This window comes from Balaenoptera acutorostrata, chromosome 3 (genome assembly GCF_949987535.1).
Source record: "Balaenoptera acutorostrata chromosome 3, mBalAcu1.1, whole genome shotgun sequence".
NCBI lineage: Eukaryota > Metazoa > Chordata > Mammalia > Artiodactyla > Balaenopteridae > Balaenoptera > Balaenoptera acutorostrata.
Genome location: NC_080066.1, coordinates 130,910,022 through 130,928,098, shown reverse-complemented (window position 1 = coordinate 130,928,098; position 18,077 = coordinate 130,910,022). Strand labels below are relative to the sequence as shown.

The window sequence follows — 18,077 nt, the reverse complement described above, 5'->3', positions numbered from 1 at the left end:
GGGGCTCCTAGCGCAGGCGTCTTCCCGGCAGACTCTGCCAGAGCTGCGTTTTCCACGACCTGCTGGAGTTTGCCATCTTGCAGGCCTCCTCTCCCCGGCAGAGGGACGTGCAGGGACCCGGGCCCACGTCCAGAACAGCTTCTCCCGGGCTCCGAGGCAGCCCACCAGGGCCTTTCGCCGCAGCAAGGACGGCGGCCGGGTCCGGGAGGGAAGCCGGGGCGCTGCGGCCCCGCCCTGCCGGTTCCCATAGGGATCGCGGGCCGGCCGGCCGCGACCGAGCTGGGCGGGAGTCGGCGAGGCAGGAGCTAGGCCGGCCCGACAGCTGCGGCGCCGTGAGTCCTGGGCGGTGAGGGAGGCGGGGGCCGGGCCACCACGTGGCGCCGCTCGAGGCTGCGCGGCGCGGGCCGGGGCGCGGGTGGGAAGCCGGGGCGGCGCTGGCGGGTTTCCCCGCGGCCGCGCAGCAGCGGCGGGGCGGGAGAGGTGGCCCCGCCCAGCGGCGGGACGGCGCGGCCGTGCTTCCCACAGAGCTCCGGGCCCGCCCCTGGAGGCGCGGGGCGCGGGGCGCCTCGCAGGGCCCTCCCCTCCGGCGGGGCCTCGCCACCGCCGCCCGCGCGGGGAGCCGGGCGGTGTCTTCTTGCCGAAGGGAGATGAAACCCGATATCAGAACCGGGGAAGCCCTTACCCTTCCCGGTCCTCCAGCCAGCTCATGTGTCTTAGATCGGATGAACCTACCATTAAAAAGATAGATTGTCTTACAACTCAGTTCGTTTTAGGATGACGGGTTACATTTTAACTTGCAGGGTATATAACAGACGATTAAACTTGAGTTACCAAAGGCAGCTGACTCCAGGCTGTCACCCTTGATCAAGTGGCCACGGCTGAGGGGCGAGGCTTTAAGGGAATGGGTCGGTTCCTAATTCTATAACGAGTGCCGTCTTCTGTTCTAGGTCCTTGACAAAGACCCATCGTTGAGTGAAGCTCTAGTGCAGTGTGTTCATGTCAAGATTTTATAAGCGACATTTTCAAACAATGTGAAGATCCGTTTAAAGAAGATTTATTCTTCTGTGATGGAGAAGTATGAAAAAATTGGGAAAATTGGCGAAGGATCCTATGGAGTTGTTTTCAAATGCAGAAACAGGGACACGGGTCAGATTGTGGCTATCAAGAGGTTTCTGGAATCAGAGGATGACCCTGTCATAAAGAAAATCGCCCTTCGAGAAATCCGCATGCTCAAGGTAATGGATTTTTTAAAATATTTATTTATTTATTTAGGCTGTGTTGGGTCTTCATTGCTGAGCGCAGGCTTTCTCTAGTTGCGGCGGGGGCTACTCTTTTTTTTTTAAACATCTTTACTGGAGTATAATTGCTTTACAATGTTGTGTTAGTTTCTGCTGTATAACAAAGTGGATCAGCTATATGCATACATACATCCCCATATCCCCTCCCTCTTGCATCTCCCTCCCACCCTCCCTATCCCACCTCTCTAGGGGCTACTCTTCATTGAGGTGCACGGACTTCTCCTTGCAGTGGCTTCTCTTGTTGTGGAGCACCGGCTCTAGGCACTCAGGCTTCAGTAGTTGTGGCTCGTGGGCTCTAGAGCGCAGGCCCAGTAGCTCTGGCGCTCGGGCTTAGTTGCTCTGCTGCATGTGGGATCTTCCCAGACCAGGGATCAAACCCCTGTTGCCTGCATTGGCAGGCAGATTCCTAACCACTGCACCACCAGGGAAGTCCTGGTAATGGATTCTTTAAAGTGAATTTTCAGGGACTAAAAAAATGAAAGTGAGTCATGTTATGTGAAATAAATGCCTTGAGATGTGGCCGCATCTTCTTCCTTCACGGACTTCTGTCCTCAGTGACACAAATGGGACATCTGTGCACGAGTCACCAATTATAGAATGAATTAGAAAGTGGAGACGTAAGTGCAGGGAACGATGGTATTCACTTTCAGACTTGCTGTGGGATATTTTATTTTTCTTCCCAGTGGCTTCTTTCCCATGTCACCTGTAGATCTGGTTCATGAAAAGCCATCAACTTTTATAGTACAGGAACTTTCCATGATTTTTAAACTTCTAGACTAGCTTCTGTTGATGTTCTGAGTCCATGAAGAGAATTAATCATTCACCTGTTTTCAAACAGCTAGGAAGCTGACAGGTTTTCATTATGCCTCACATTTATCTACTGCTGAACTTTATAACGTCTTGTCTCTAGAAGAAGGATTTTTCTCAAAAAAGTGAAATGATTGCTTTAAGACTGTTCATCAGTTAACTCTTGGAGACCATGATATGGGGTGGGGAGGGGAGTTGTTTATTATAAGCTGAAGGTATTTTTTTCCTGGAATGGAAATGAAGAAGGAAAGTATCTTTCCTTCTTTTCTGAATTTCTGTGAAGATGAAACCCAAATCCTACCCTATGTAGAATGCGCCCTGTAATGAATGCAGTGTGGGTTAACTTTCAACAGATTAACTTTCTCCGTAGGGGTTGGTTAGGGCCTCTGTGTTCTGACAAGTACAACTAACTATCCAACAAGGAAAGAGCAACCTCGTGCGAGCTCAGTGGAACATCCAGGAGATTTTCTCTTCCCTTTGCTTCTCCATTTTCTCCAGGCCTCTCTAAAAGTCTTCTTCTCCCCATGAATTGAGTGTGTGGGGTTATCTCTGGATAAGGACCCCAAATGGGAAGTGGAGGGCTTTGGATAAATTAAAACGGGTGGGGACGACTTTCTCTATTTGGGTCTAGGACATTCTTTACCAACTGGATGTTGTCAATTCTGAGAAGACACTTCCAAAGCCCCTGTGAAGTACTCCCCTAGGAAAGAGCGAGACAAGCAGTGTTTGCCCATCCCACCGTCTGGTTGCCCTGCCCTCCCACTCTCTACACAGGGAGAGAGAGGGTCTCACTGTTTCTCCGGGGCCCATGGATGTTTTTCACTTTCTCAGGCTTTCGCTAGCGGAGAAGGTGATAATTGTATTTCAAAGGGCCCATTTACTCCAAAGAAAAGCCAGTCTGTTTCTAGTGGAGAGATACTCTTTTTCTCATTCTGAAGGTCACCTGCGAGCACCTCTCTGAAACCTCTCACTATTCTTTAGCAATACGGTGTTTACAAGTTTAGTCCCTGAATTAATTCAGTTCCGTCAGGATGGGGACCTCACCTCTAGATCTCTGTATCAACCACTTGGCATGTAATACCAATAAATGTTATTGTTGGATTGAAAAAAAGATGTTAACAAAATAAACTCTTAGGAAGGGTAGATGTTGCCAATAAATTAGGAAGTCAAATGTGTTCTCTTGAGTAACTGAATATTGATGTCCTCTGAAGGATACAGCTGAGTGCCCAGGAGACTGATTACAAAGCACACAGCATTCCATTCTCCAAAATCAAGTGCACAGCTGAGACTCCCCTGATCTGTATCAGGTGATGGGACTAGATTATCAGTAGAGCCTGTCCCTTCAAGCCCTAACTTTTCAGAATTCTGTGATATTCCTAACACATAATGGGTGCTTAAATATTTGCTGGATAAATGAATTGAGGGCTTGTTAAATGAAGTCATACTTTCTCCATTTATTTATTCAGTAAATATTTATGGAGCCCCATTGTACCTAAAACAATGTTTACGTGAAGTTGTACATCCTGTCTTTCAGATGCTTAACTGGCGGAAGATGAATTTCCCCTCAGCTCTTACACCCAATAGACTGGGTTCCTAATGGGCAGGGCCTGTGTCATTCACCTTGTCTCTCTATGCCTGTCATGAACCCTCTAAATAAAGTGTTTGGAGGCTTGCTTGAACTAGACTTTGAAATGTTTAGGGAGACATGGAATAAGAGATAAGGAATTCAGGGCAGACAGTCTCTCCTAGGGAAAAAAGAGGTGCATATGTGGAAAACAGTATATTGAAGGAACACAGGTAATAACCCCAAAGGCTTAGCCAAGATGCCTGCTGGGCTAACAGGCCTGGGAGAAAAGAGAAGGAAAGGAAGCCAGCGTCCATTAGGAGGGGGTGTGAGGAATTTCTTGGAAAACAGGTCTGGCCCTAGGATAAGTGATGATTAGCACGTAGCTGCACCTTGGTCCCAGGTGGCCTTTGGGGTTTGGAATCTGCCTTGGGGACATGTTGTTGTCCCTGAGAACAGGAAACTGCTGAGGTCTAGGCTAGTGTTTTAGAGCCCCATCTGAGCTGCATTCAAGGCAGACCTCTAGGGCCCATGGAAGGGGAATTCTAAACCAGAACCAAGCACAGTTCCATGGGCCCAGGTTCAAGGGCTCAGGGGCTCAGTGAGTGTGAGTTCCTAGGATTTTCCTTGCACACCCCTCACAGAACTGGGGCTGTTAATGACCCCTGCTAAGGTCAAGAACTAGGAAGACTGAGGCTGAAGGTACCTCAGTGACCTTAGCAGGTGAGAACAAGCAAGGGCTGAGGCCCAGACTGCTCTTATTATGATAAGGAAAGCAAGAAAGGTAGATTAAGACCAGATGTAGAAGGCTTTGAATGCCAGGCTGAGGAGTCTGGCTTTCACATGAAAAGAGGGAAGCCAGCCAAGATTTTTTATTAGAAAGTTATCATTTGCAGACTTTTGAATTTCATGGACCAATAAAATTTCAAAAAAATTTTTTTTTTTTTACAGATTGGTCGGCATTTTAAGAGACTGGGTTATCACCATCACTTCATAAATGAAAGGACGTTTTAATATTTTTAAAAAACTAGGAAAGACCCAATTTTAGGAAAAAAGCAGTCTTCCTGAGAGAGTAGTTGACAACTAAAACAACATCTCTATATATATACATTTCTCAGGTTTGTGAGAGTGTATGAGTGTAGGCGTGTGTGTGTGTGTGTGTGTGTGTGTGAGAGAGAGAGAGAGAGATCATTGCCCTTATTTTTCTCATTTCACTATCCATTGATGAAAATGAAGACATCATCTGTTTTGTGCAGCCTAAATTTCATGAAAGTTAGTACTATGTCTGCGAACAAAGAGACTCCCCAGATCAGATGATGTCCTACTTATAGGATCTATCTGATACAACAAAATACTAATACCACAAAAGAACTGAATGGTCCCTTGGATTTTTTTTTTTTTTTTTTTGGCTGCGTTGGGTCTTCATTGCTGCGCATGGGCTTTCTCTAGTTACAGCAAGCAGGGGCTACTCTTCGTCGTGGTGCACGGGCTTCTTATTGCGGTGGCTTCTCTTGTTGCAGAGTGCGGGCTCTAGGCGAGCAGACTTCAGTAGTTGCAGTATGAGGGCTCTGTAGTTGCAGAATGCGGGCCCTAGAGTGCATGGGCTTAAGTAGTTGTGGCACGTGGGCTCAGTAGTTGTGGCACATGGGCTTAGTTGCTCCGCGGCATGTGGGATCTTCCTGGACCAGGGATCGAACCCGTGCCCCTGCACTGGCAGGCAGATTCTTAACCACTGCGCCACCAGGGAAGTCCCTGGATTTTATGTTATAGAATTTGGCATGTATCTGTCCTCAGAGAATTGCTTGTATGTTTTTTTTTTTTTTTTAATTTATTTATTTATTTATTTGCGGATGTGTTGGGTCTTCGTTTCTGTGCAAGGGCTTTCTCCAGTTGCGGCGAGCGGGGCCCACTCTTCATCGCGGTGCACGGGCCTCTCACTGTCGCGGCCTCTCCCGTTGCGGAGCACAGGCTCCAGACGCGCAGGCTCAGTAGTTGTGGCTCACGGGCCCAGCCGCTCCGCGGCATGTGGGATCTTCCCGGACCGGGGCACGAACCCGTGTCCCCTGCATTGGCAGGCGGATTTCCAACCACTGCGCCACCAGGGAAGCCCCGCTTGTATGTTTTTTAAACCATTTATTTAATGATTTAAAGCAACTCCCAATAGTTGCTGTCAAACTCTTTTAAAAATTACAGTTGTTTCCATTAAGCAGATAAGATCATGGGAGTGAATTGTCCAGCAGTCAATTGCATAATTATTAAGGCACCACATCTACAGTGTTTCTCGTTCTTGATGTGAAAGCATATATGAAGATGTAACTATCATTGGTAAATGATTTTAAGGATAATAATTATTATCAAGAAACCTATTTTGCTAATATTTTTAGAAAACATTTTTTCTGAAAATTTGAAACACTTTTCAAATAACATTACTTCATGCCATTTGGGGAAAAAAGTGTGACATATTTTTATGAGACAAATTCAGTATTTGTGCTAATAAACTGCTCCCTAAACTAAATGTAATTCGCTCTTCACCAAAAGGTCCTACTGCAGTCAACCCTTTAATGTTTTCATTTGAATCTTATTTTTTCCAGGCTTTTAGAAGAATAAACAATTGCTCCAGTTAAAGTTAGTCAGCTCATACTCTAAGAACATTAAGTACCATTCTAGTGACAGTAATAAAATTATACTGCCATACCTGAGCTCAAAGCAACTATCCTACCCTTTCTCAAGCTCACTTTCCATCGTGGAAAAAAAAGAAAGAAGTCAATATTTTCAGTCAGTGTTTTTGATGAGACACCTGTGTGTAAGATAGTTGACATGTGTTCATTTGGCAAGTTTTTACAGAATTCCTGCCATGTACCAGGCACTGTTCTAGGCTCCTGTCCTCACAAATAAGGAGAGACTAACAGTAAACGAATGATTATATGTCAAGTGGTGAAAATGAAGCAGGATAAGGGGGTAAAGGTGATGGAGGGGCTTGCTTTTTTATATAGAGTGGTTAGGAAGAGCCTTCCTGATGAATGACATTTGAAGACATTCCAGCAGAAATGTGAAAGAGTGACTCTTGAAGCTATTTAGGGGGAAAGCATTCCAAGCAAGGGGAAGAGTAAGACAGAGGCCCCAAGGCAAGATCAAGTGAGGTGTTCTAGGTGTGTTCTGGTGTGTTCTAGGAGGAGCAAAGAGATGAGGGTGGCTGGAGCAGAGGAAGTGAGAAAGAGAGCCATAGGAGATGAAGTTAGAGAGATGAGGGGGTTAGATATGAGGGCCCTGTGGGCCATGGTAGGAACTGTGGATTTTACTTTGAATGAGATGGGAGCCATCAGAGGGTTTTGAGCAGAGGGGTGCCCTGGCATGACTTATACCCTAGAAGGGTTCCTCTAGCTGCTGGTTACTCCAGCTCCATGAGCAGGAAGATCTGTTAGAAGACTGCTGATGTGATCCAGGTGTGAGGTGATGGGGTTTGGGTCAGAGGGGCAGCAGTGGAGTTGGTCAAATTCAAGATTTATTCTGAGAGAAGAGCACATAGGAATCCGATGGTTGGATGAGGAATCACGAATGACTCCAAAGTTCTTCAGTTGAGTACCTGGAAGAATGAAGAGATCATTCACTGTGATAGGGAGACCCAGGTGCAAATCTGGGGGAAAGGAAGTCAAGAGTTCTGTTTTGGATATGTTATATTTGAGGTGTAAACCCACTGTGAAGTGGGCAATTAAATGCACAAGTCTGGCATTCAGGGAAAAGTCCAGGTTGGAGATACCACCATGGGGAATGGAGAGACAAATACCAAAGATTGAGCCCTGGAGCTCCAGCATCTGGAGGTCAGGAAGCTGAGGAACCAGCAAAAGAGGTAAGAAGGGGTGATCTTCAAGGCAGGACAATCCCAAGAGCAACGTTCTTAAAAGCTGAGAGAAGGGGATTCCCTGATGGGTCAGTGGTTAGGACTCTGCACTTCCACTGCAGGGGGCCTGGGTTCGATCCCTGGTCTGGGAACTAAGATCCCACAAGCTGTGTGGTGTGGCAAAAAAAAAAAAAAAAAAAGCTGAGGGAAGAAGATGTTTCAAGAATGAGGGGGATGCTCAATGGTGTCAAAGGTCACCTTTAGTACAGGCTTAGAATTAGCCATTGGCTTTGAATATATGAGGGTCATTTGAGACCTTAATGAGAGCTATTTGGGTAGAGTGGTAGGAATGAAAGCTTCATCAGAGAGGGTTCAAGAGAGGATGAGAAGAGCAAAGTGAAGACAGTGATAGAGGCAACTCTTCTGAGGAGTTTTATTATAAAAGGAAGCCGAGAAATGGGGCAGTGTGTGCTTGGAAGGATGTGGCATCAAGAGAGAGTTTTGAAGTTGTTTTTAATATGGAGAAATAAGTATATTCGTATGCTAATGGAGGGAGAGAATTCCTGGAGCCATGACCTTGAGTTACCAACCTAGACCATGACCCAAAATAACTATTATAGCATAATAAAAGACCAGTTCATGGACCAGCTAGGAGATTAGGCCACCTCTTCTTTTATTTGGAATGTTGCTAGGTTCTTTCCACACACTCTTCTTAGTCTTTAGGTAACAGGACCCACAGCTGTCTTAAAGCTACTGGCCTAGAACTTCTCCTAGCAGGGTGTACGACATCTGATTTGTGTGGTGAGCCATGACCCCTTTGGGAAAGTGTTCACCCCTTTTCCATAACTAGGGTTCAAGCATATAAAGATATATTTTTCTAATTAATTAATTAATTAATTAATTTTGGCTGTACTGGGTCTTTGTTGCGGCGCTTGGGCTTCTCTAGTTGCGGCGTGCAGGCTCTGGAGCAGGGGTCCCCAACCCCTAGGAACCGGGCCGCACAGCAGGAGATAAGCAGTGGGCGAGCGAGCAAAGGTTCATCTGCTGCTCCCCCATCGCCAGCATTACTGCCAGAAACACCCCACACCCCACTCCCGCTTCGTGGAAAAATTGTCTTCCACGAAACTGGTCCCTGGTGCCGAAAAGGTTGGGGACCGCTGCTTTAGAGCGCGGGCTCAGTAGTTGCGGCCCGTGTGCTTAGTTGTGGTATGTGGGATCTTAGTTCCTGGACCAGGGATGGAACCTGGGCCCCCTGCATTGGGAGCATGGACTCTTAACCACAGGACCACCAAGGAAGTCCCAGGCATATAAAGATATTTTGGATAGGAGGCGCCACGGTCATGACAGAAGCCAGGTTACAGAGAGAGAGAGACAGTCCCTGAAAGGAAGTCATCTTAAATCAAGAAGTCTGGCATCACAGGCCTGAGGCGGGAAGTGGGTACTGCTTCTGCATAAAGCAGGTGGCTGTAATTGAACCCAGCCCCCTGGGGAATATCTGTGTGTCCAGCAAGCAAAGAACTGTGTGGTTCAAAATAAACACAAGCCAACCAACTCAGAATCATTGTATTACTAAAGTCCCAAGCCTCTATGCTACTGAACCTTCTCTCTGTGGGATGCAAATGGTAGAACTATTGGAAGAGGAATCAAAGAGTTCCAGCCAGCAGCCATGAGGTGCCCGGGCAGATGTTGGGCAGCGAGGCAGACGGTACAGGGGCCTTAGAGTAGATCAGACCAACATCAGTCAAAGTTTGACTATCTTCCTTCCAGAAGATGAGAAAAGCAAGAGCAACAACAAGGAGAAGGAATCATATTGCCATTTGGTGACTCAGTGGTCTTGGGTGAAATGCCAAGGATTGTTACCTAGGATGCACAAACTACACTTATAACAACCTTAGGAGGTGTATATTGTTATCCCGTTTTACTAATGGATGTAGGATGGTCAGTGATTTGTCATGGCCTCCGGGTTAGTGAGCTGGATACCGACACACTTCTGTCTGTCCCCATGTCCATGCCAGGCTGCTCCCACACCTCAGAACCATCATGTTACACCAAACATGTACACCACTGTACTCTTTCTCAAGTCTCCCAGAGACTGGTCCTCAGGGTTTATCCCGCCCTTGCCCCCAGCGGGCCTTAGTGCTGAGACTCATGGCTTTCGTGGAAGCCTGGGGTGCTTAATGGAATATCAGTTTTTTCGAATTCTTGTTCCTTAACTCTATAGATTATTTTAGCAGGCACAAAGTTATGGTTTGCTACCAACAAAGGTGGGGATAAGCATGGGGGAAAAGGTCCGTTTAAAACTTTACTATAAACATTACAGTAAAGTTCATTCATTCTTAATGAGAGCAGTGTCACCCCCAGGAGGATGAAAATTGGTTCTTAGGAGTTGGGTCCTAACATTTTTATTGTATAAAGCACAGATATACATATAGTACATATACATATATACAGTATATTTTTGGAATTAAAATTTCATTGAGAGATGATTAGGAAAAATGTGTAAAAAGACTCTTTTGAGTGACAAAGATGAAAAAAAAAAAAAAAGGTCCACGGGGTATGGGAGGTTGAGAATGTTGAGTGTGTACTGTGTGCCAGAAACATGCTCTCATTTGACTGTAATTAATCATGGATAGTAGTAACCTACTGAATGTTCAGAGCATTCCCTTTTTTCCTACTGTCTCCTCACTTTCAATAACTTCCAGCGAGGCTGTGGGCGGTGTGACTGCTCAGGGACAGGAGCCACAGTTAAGAACTGCAGTTTCTGATCCAGCTCAAAGCTGTTGGGTGACCTTGGGCAAAAGCTCCAGTGCCTGCTGGAACCCCGCCCACCTTATTGCCGTGATTTACGTCTCTGTTTGGCATTGCTTTGCTGACGTCGCTGAGGGTAGCAGAGTGCTTTGGGGACAAACACCGAACAGCAGTCAAGCAGCCTTAAGGATGCCAGGGCAGGAAAGTAGAGGGTCCAAAAGAGCAGTAGCAAAGGAGAGAGGAGAGAGGAGGAGAGGGGAGGAGCAGTAGAGAAAGGAGAGAGAAAGGCACAGGTGGGAAGGCAGAGGGTGGGGTTTCAAGGGGAGGAGCTGGAGGTGAAGCACTTCACGTGGTCTCCCCCGTTTCAAAATATCAGACCAGAAACACTGCTGGGCATATTACCATCCTGGTGACGGTAATGTGCTGTGGGGAGCAGGACTGTCAAGGTTCCCTGTTTTTCAAAGCATTTATGCAGTGCTTAATACCACGTGCTCTTGTGTCAAGGCCCCATTCCATGGAATGCTAGCAGAGTACCATGTAAATGCTCCCTAGCATTAGAATCTAAGAGTTTTCATAATTTCTGAAGGCTTCGTCTCCCCTAGTATTAGTTGAAGGAATATTTCCCCCGTATTAGTTGAATAGCATTTACCAACTCCGTAGAAGTCTCCAGGGGAAATCCTGTGACATCTTTAACAATTTAATCTTGCTGTTGCTAATTGGTGCCATTTCTAGGTCCCTTTTCTTCATATCGCTTAATTGGCTTATTGAAATATAATAGATTAGTAACATATTTCTGTAACTTGTTTTAGCCATGTTCAGCATTCTCTGTTATGGTTTATGTGGGATTACAAACTCAAAAGTCTGTGGGGAATCACAGTGGTAACATAAATGAGTGGAGTGGGCTGAATGCAAGACAAGATGGAGCAGTGGAGACTAGGGCAAACTGGAGACTGTCTTGTGGGAAGTGGGTGGCCACTGCCCACCCAGCTCACAGGCTGCAAGGGGACTAGACTTTCAGAGTCTTTTTTTTAAAGCCAGAGATCAAAATTTTGTGTAAAGTCTCCTGGGTTTTCCCCCATAACTCGTTTTGAAAACAAATTCAATATATATGCACACAAGAGGAAAGAATAATACAATGAATACCTACATATCTTTAACTAGATTCACTGATCTAGTTAATTCTAATGTTAGAATTCTGCTTCATTTCTTTTCTATCTCTGTCTCTGTCACACACATACACACACACACACACACACATACTTTTTTGGCTGACGCACACACATTTTTCCTAAGTATGCAGCATGAATCTCCTAGAATGAATGAAGAAATTTTTCTATGTACCACAACGTGATTTCCACACTCAAGAAATATATCATTGACTCAATACTATTATTTAATATACAGTCTGGGGCTTCCCTGGTGGCGCAGTGGTTAAGAATCCGCCTGCCAATGCAGGGGACACGGGTTCGAGCCCTGGTCCGGGAAGATCCCACATGCCGCAGAGCAACTAAGCTCGTGCGCCACAACTACTGAGCCTGCGCTCTAGAGCCTGTGAGCCACAACTACTGAGCCCAAGTGCCACAACTACTGAAGCCCATGCGCCTAGAGCCCGTGCTCCACAATAAGAGAAGCCACCGCAATGAGAAGCCTGCGCACCGCAATGAAGAGTAGCCCCCGCTCGCCGCAACTAGAGAAAGCCCGCACACAGCAACGAAGACCCAACACAGCCAAAAATAAATAAATAAAATAAATAAATTTATAAAAAAAAAAAAAAAAAAAAAATACAGTCTGTGCTCAAATTTCTCATATTGTCTCAATAATATATTATTATTATATATATTATAATGTATATATGTATATGTGTGTATATATGTATATATACATATGTATGTATGTATGTGTATATTTTAATCCAGGATCTAATCAGTGAGCATACATTGCTTTTAATTGCCATGTTTCTATAGCCTCCTTTAATCTGAAACAGTATTCTAACTTTTTTTTAAATTGAAGTATAGTTGATTAAGAATGTTGTGTTAATTACTGCTGTACAGCAAAGTGATTCGGTTATACATATATATACATTTTTTTAATATTCTTTTCCATTATGGTTTATCATAGAGTACTGAATATAGTTCTCTGTGCTGTACAGTAGGACCTTGTTGTTTAATTATTCTATATATAGTAGTTTGCATCTGCTAATCCCAACCTCCCACTCCTCCCTCCCCCAACTCCCTCCCCCTATGGCAACCACCAGTCTCTTCTCTATGTCTGTGATTCTGTTTCTGTTTTCATAGATAGCTTCATTTTGTCATATTTTAGATTTTACATATCAGTGATATCATATTGTGTTTGTCTTTCTCTTTCTGACTTACTTCACTTAGTACGATAATCTCTAGTTGCATCCATGTGCTGCAAATGACATTATTTTGTTCTTTTCATGACAGAGTAGTATTCCATTGTATATATGTACCACATCTTCTTTATCCATTCATCTGTCGATGGACATTTAGGTTGTTTCCATGTCTTGGCTATTGGGAATAGTGCTGCTATGAACATAGGGGTCCATGTATCTTTTTGAATTATAGTTTTGTCTGGGTATATGCCCAGACGTGGGATTGCTGGATCATATGGTAATTCTATTTTTAGTTTTCTGAGGAACCTCCATACTGTTTGCCACAGTGGCTGCACCAGCTTACATCCCACCAACAGTGTAATAGGGTTCCCTTTTCTCCACACCCTCTCCAGCATTTCTTTTTTAATAAATTTTTTAAAAATTATTTATTTATTTATTTATTTATTTATGGATGTGTTGGGTCTTCATTTCTGTGCCAGGGCTTTCTCTAGTTGCGGCAAGTGGGGGCCACTCTTCATCGCGGTGCGCGGGCCTCCCACTATCGCGGCCTCTCTTGTTGCAGAGCACAGGCTTCAGATGCGCAGGCTCAGTAATTGTGGCTCACGGGCCTAGTTGCTCCGCGGCATGTGGGATCCTCCCAGACCAGGGCTCGAACCCGTGTCCCCTGCATTGGCAGGCAGATTCTCAACCACTGCGCCACCAGGGAAGCCCCCCAACATTTCTTATTTGTAGACTTTTTAATGATGCCCATTCTGACTGGTGTGAGGTGGTACCTCAATGTGGTTTTGATTTGTATTTCTCTAATAGTGATGTGGAGCATCTTTTCATGTGCCTGTTGGCCACTTGTATGTCTTCTTTGGAGAAATGTCTGTTTAGGTCTTATGCCCATTTTTCAATTGGGTTGTTTGGTTTTTTTGTTGTTGAGTTGTATGAGCTGTTTATATATTTTGGAAATTAAGCCCTTGTTGGTCGCATTGTTTGCAAACATTTTCTCCCATTCTATCAGTTGTCTTTTCTTTTTGTTTATGGTTTCCTTTGCTATGCAAAAGCTTATAACTTTGATTAGGTCCCATTTGTTTATTTTTGTTTTTATTTCTATTGCCTTGGGAGACTGACCTAAGAAAACGTTGGTACGATTTATGTCAAAGAATGTTTTGCCTGTGTTCTCTTCTAGGAGTTTTATGATATCATGTCTTATGTTTAAGCCTCTAAAACCATTTTGAGTTTATTTTTGTGTGGTGTGAGGGTGTGTTCTAACTTCATTGATTTACATGTGGCTGTCCAACAGTTCTGTAACTTTTAAATTCTTTTTTCCGTCTTTCATGGTATTGACATTTTTGAAGAGTCCAGGTCAACTGCTTTGCAGAATGTGCCTCAATGTAAGTCTCACTGTTTCCACATGATTTGATACAGGGTAAATGTTTTCAGCAAGGATACACATGGATGAGGCTGTGTCCATCGCACTAGTTCTCTTCAGGAAGTACATGATATCATTTTGTCCTGTAATTGGTGCTCTCAGTTTTAATCTCTTGGTTAAGATGGGTCTGTCATATTCCTCAACTGTAAAGAAACATTTTCCCCTTTATAATTAATAAGCAATCTGTGGGGTGATACTTTGAAACAGTGTGACTGCCTTGTTCCCCAGCAACTGTCACCCAATGATCCTTGCCTGAATCAATTATAATAAGAGTTATTGTAAAATGATGATTTCAAAAATTCTTTCTACATTCATTAGTTATAATTTTTCTGTAAAAAGAGCTTTTTTCACCCATGCCCCTGCCCCCAATACACACAGTTTTTAGTGTCACTGTGAATTATGGATTTTTTAAAAATTCAATGTGTTACAAATCATCACTGTCATTCTTTTTGATTCTCAAATTGTCACACATTTGTCCATTTGGGGCTCCTTGGACCCAGCTCCTTGGTCTGACAGATGCCTATCATTCCTTGTGTACTTCTTTACCGTGGGGCATAACGAAATGTTCCAGGCTCATCCTGCCCCAGCTCTAGAATCAGCCATTTCTCCAAGGAGCCCTGGTTCCTTTTAGTGAGAATGCAATATGATTTTAAAATGTTGACAAGAAATTTAAAAAAATTTTTAACACCATTGAGCCCCAACAAAACACATCAGCAGACAATGTTTGACCTGCAGGCTCAGTTTGGGACCTTTCGATTATACAGCTTTTATTGTATGCAGATGTTCTCACTAGAGACTGGCAGATCTGACCCCTCGAGGTTCATTGCTAATGTATGTAGGTGTTGGGAGTTTATGGAAACTGGTTGTCAGTTGGAGGACAAAGCGAAGCATTCCCTTGCCCACAATGATAGAAACCAAACAAAACCCGTTATCATCCTCTCTCCCTATTTGTTCGACAAGTGGAGACCTGTTTGATTTTATTTTTACAAGATAACATACTAACTGCAAATAGTAACAGACTGTTTTGTTTGTTTATTAGAGGATTTTTTTGGCTTAACTCACAGTGTATTTGTCTAGAAAGATTGTTCCCCCTGTGTAGTGACCTCCTAAGAAATAAAGCTGCCATGCTCATACTTCAAGAACAAAAGAAGCAGAAATCAACAAGCTGGCTCTTTACCTTTTTAAAAATACCCAATTTGCAAGGAGATTAAGCTCATACCGTCATCTGTCAGTGCTCTAAACGCCCTTACACACATCCTGCCACACACCTTACTCTAGAAAATAAAACATCATAGAGCAGGAGGAGGCTGAATAAATGATTTTATAATGCACATTGATAAGAAATATATTCTGTTGCTTTCTTTGCCACTTAATTTTATTTCCAGCAAAGAAGATTTATAGGTAGACAACTATGTTACATATAGTTATTATCAAATATTCAAACCACACTAGAAAGTAGTACTTTTTACATGCAATAAAAAAAATTTTTAATGGGCCAGGCTCGTATCTTTCATTCTTATTTTTTTAATGTTTTAATTCACCTTTTTATTTGGCAGGATTGATGTTTTAGGCCACAAATTTGCTTTCAACAGGCATATTTTCTTGCTAATTATTAATCTTCTTTGTTACTTATTAACTTTAAAAAGCACTGTAGTAAAAATGCTTTGATGTAAAACTGCCCTGTTGAAAATCTTTGAACTCCATTTCTCTTTTTGTTAGAATAATGAAAGGTGGGTTTCTAAACCAACTGACACTATCAACCAAACCAAAAACCTAAAAACCAAACTAATCATTTGTTTTATAACTATCAGTACGTTGCTGCATGAATATTCGGCCGTGTCATTGTTAATTCTCATTTTGATCTCGTTTGTACTATTGCTTCTTTCCTAGTACTTTTCATATACTTTATTAGTTAGTAAAACAGTTTAAGCCTCCGCTGTGTACATCCACATCCTGGGCTGGGTCTTGAGAGGAATCCGCAAGAGATCTCAGCCCAGGTCTCTGGCCAGAGGACCAGTCTGGCACATTCTGTTCTGTCCGTGTTGTCTGTTGCCGACCTAAAATAAATTAACTTCACCTCTTCACCTGTAATTCCAGGTTTTTTGATACTCCTCCCCTCTTCTAGCCATCCCCAAAACTAAGCCATTAGCCAGGGTGTCTACCACGGGGTTCTTGGCATTTGGAGAAAATGTGGGATCAAGGCAGCTTTTCTTTGCCAAAAGAGAGTGTTCCTCCACTCCTGGTTCCCAGACCAACGGATTAGCCACTGAAGATGCGGCACCCTGACGCGACGTGATGGCTGCTGGTTCAATGCACATACCCTTGAAGGGCCGGGGTACAGGTCCCACCATTCCATTGGGCTGGCTGGTTGTAGGTGATGAGGTAGGTAGTAAAACCAGTGGATCCCATGGCCATGTGCTAACTGTCATGCCTCCTTTGCTGTAAAACGGGCCCCCGGTCTGATGTTGTGTAGACTCCCATGCCAGTAAAGCCCTCGGATAGTGGTGCTGGAGGAAGAGGCAAAACCCATATCCAGAGTTAGTATCAGTTCCAGTAGGGACAATCTCTACCCGCTCTGAGTGACAGCTGGTCTCCTTAAAGGACAGTGCAGATCAGTGCCTCAGTATCTGTTTTTTCTATTGGCAGGTTGGATACTCAGCAGCAACAGTATCCAGATCAGCCTTGGGGAGAGAAAGCCAGTGCTGCCGGGCCACGTATAACCACCATCCCTGCAGCTGTGGCCACTCTGTTCATAGGTCAATTACACAAGGGTTGGGGCGGCCAAAGACAAAGCAGGCTGACCCCTGAAAAGACATCCTCTGCCTGGTTGCTCAGTGCTTCCTCTGCAGTAGATGCTCTTTTGGTGGGTATTAATATGAAGCCCAAAGATCCTCAAGCTCTGTGCTCACTCCCACAAGTACAGTTTGTGCCTCTTCTCCAAATGATCTTTCCGTCTCACTCCATCTGGACTCTTAATCAACTAGACGAGCTATGTGCCCCTGCCCACAGGTCCATGCACGTCTCAGGTCCTTTCTTCCTCCGTACAGAGTCAACCGTCCAGTGCACTGCTTGAAGCTCTGCTCAGGGGGAGGATCCCTTTCACCACGTCCTTCGAGGCTCAGCCAGGTGGGGCTATAAGTATATTGGCAGTCCGTCTACAACTAGGTGACACAGGAGAATAGGCCACCTATTATTTGTAACTTGCTTGTTCCCTCCAGACCTGCTTAAACTGGGTAACAAATGAATACTTTCCATAGTATAGTGGATTGCTGTTGCATCCATGCAGTCTTATGACAGTGGATCTCTATCACCCACTTCACAGTGGGCAGCTCTGGATCACATAGTTACTTGATGTCCCATGGTCAGGTGCTCAGTCTCTCCTAGGGCTCAGTGACATGTCAGGAGCTGGATACCTCTAGCATGATTGGATATACAGAGTCATATGGCCTGAGTGGTAGTGTAGCTTTGACCCACTGTAAAGCTCTGTCTTGCTTTGGGTCCTACTCAGTATTGGCAGCCTTCCAAATCGCCTGATAAATTAAACAGAGCAGTATTCCCAAGGACTATATACGCTGCCTCCAAGATCTAAAAAGAACCACTAAGTGCCTTGCCCCCATTTTAGTGGTGGAGGATACAACATGCAACAATTTGTCCTTTCCTTTAGAGGGGATGTCTCAGCCTGCCCCAGGCCATCAGACCCCTAGAACATGAACCGTATGCCATGCCTCAGAGGGTTTTCTCCCACGCTCTGGCAGACGTGTGTCTTAATTGGGCATTCAGAGTACTTGTCATTTCCTGCTCACGCAGGGGGTCTGATTAGCTTGGTGTCCTCAATGAAGTGGACCAGCTTGATATTCTGTGGAGTGTCAAGATGATCAAGGTCCCTGTGGGCTTTTTGTAACAGGGAACAGGAGCGTTAACCTAGGCCTTGGGCAAGACAGTGAATGTGAACTGCTATCCAGTCCACAAAAAATGAACTGTTTGATCCTCTGTACTGATAGGGATTTGAAAGAATATATTCATCAGATTAGTAGTTTCATGTCAAGTACCAG

The 18,077-nt window shown here is 44.5% G+C and overlaps 1 protein-coding gene across 4 annotated transcripts in view; it reads left to right on the top strand.

Annotated features, from left to right (window-relative positions):
* The first annotated feature begins 236 nt into the window (after positions 1–236).
* CDKL1 (cyclin dependent kinase like 1) overlaps positions 237–18,077 on the top strand; it is a 56,615-nt gene continuing 38,774 nt past the window's right edge. Inside the window, exons 1-2 of one of the 4 annotated variants that reach the window (XM_057544051.1) lie at positions 237–332; positions 948–1,235. In XM_057544051.1, coding sequence (XP_057400034.1) covers positions 1,068–1,235 — 168 coding nt within the window. In that variant the 5' untranslated portion in view covers positions 237–332; positions 948–1,067. Of the gene's footprint in view, positions 333–411; positions 1,236–18,077 lie in introns of those variants that run through there. The other 3 variants (XM_028169221.2, XM_007192822.3, XM_007192820.2) reach the window with 3 other exon arrangements.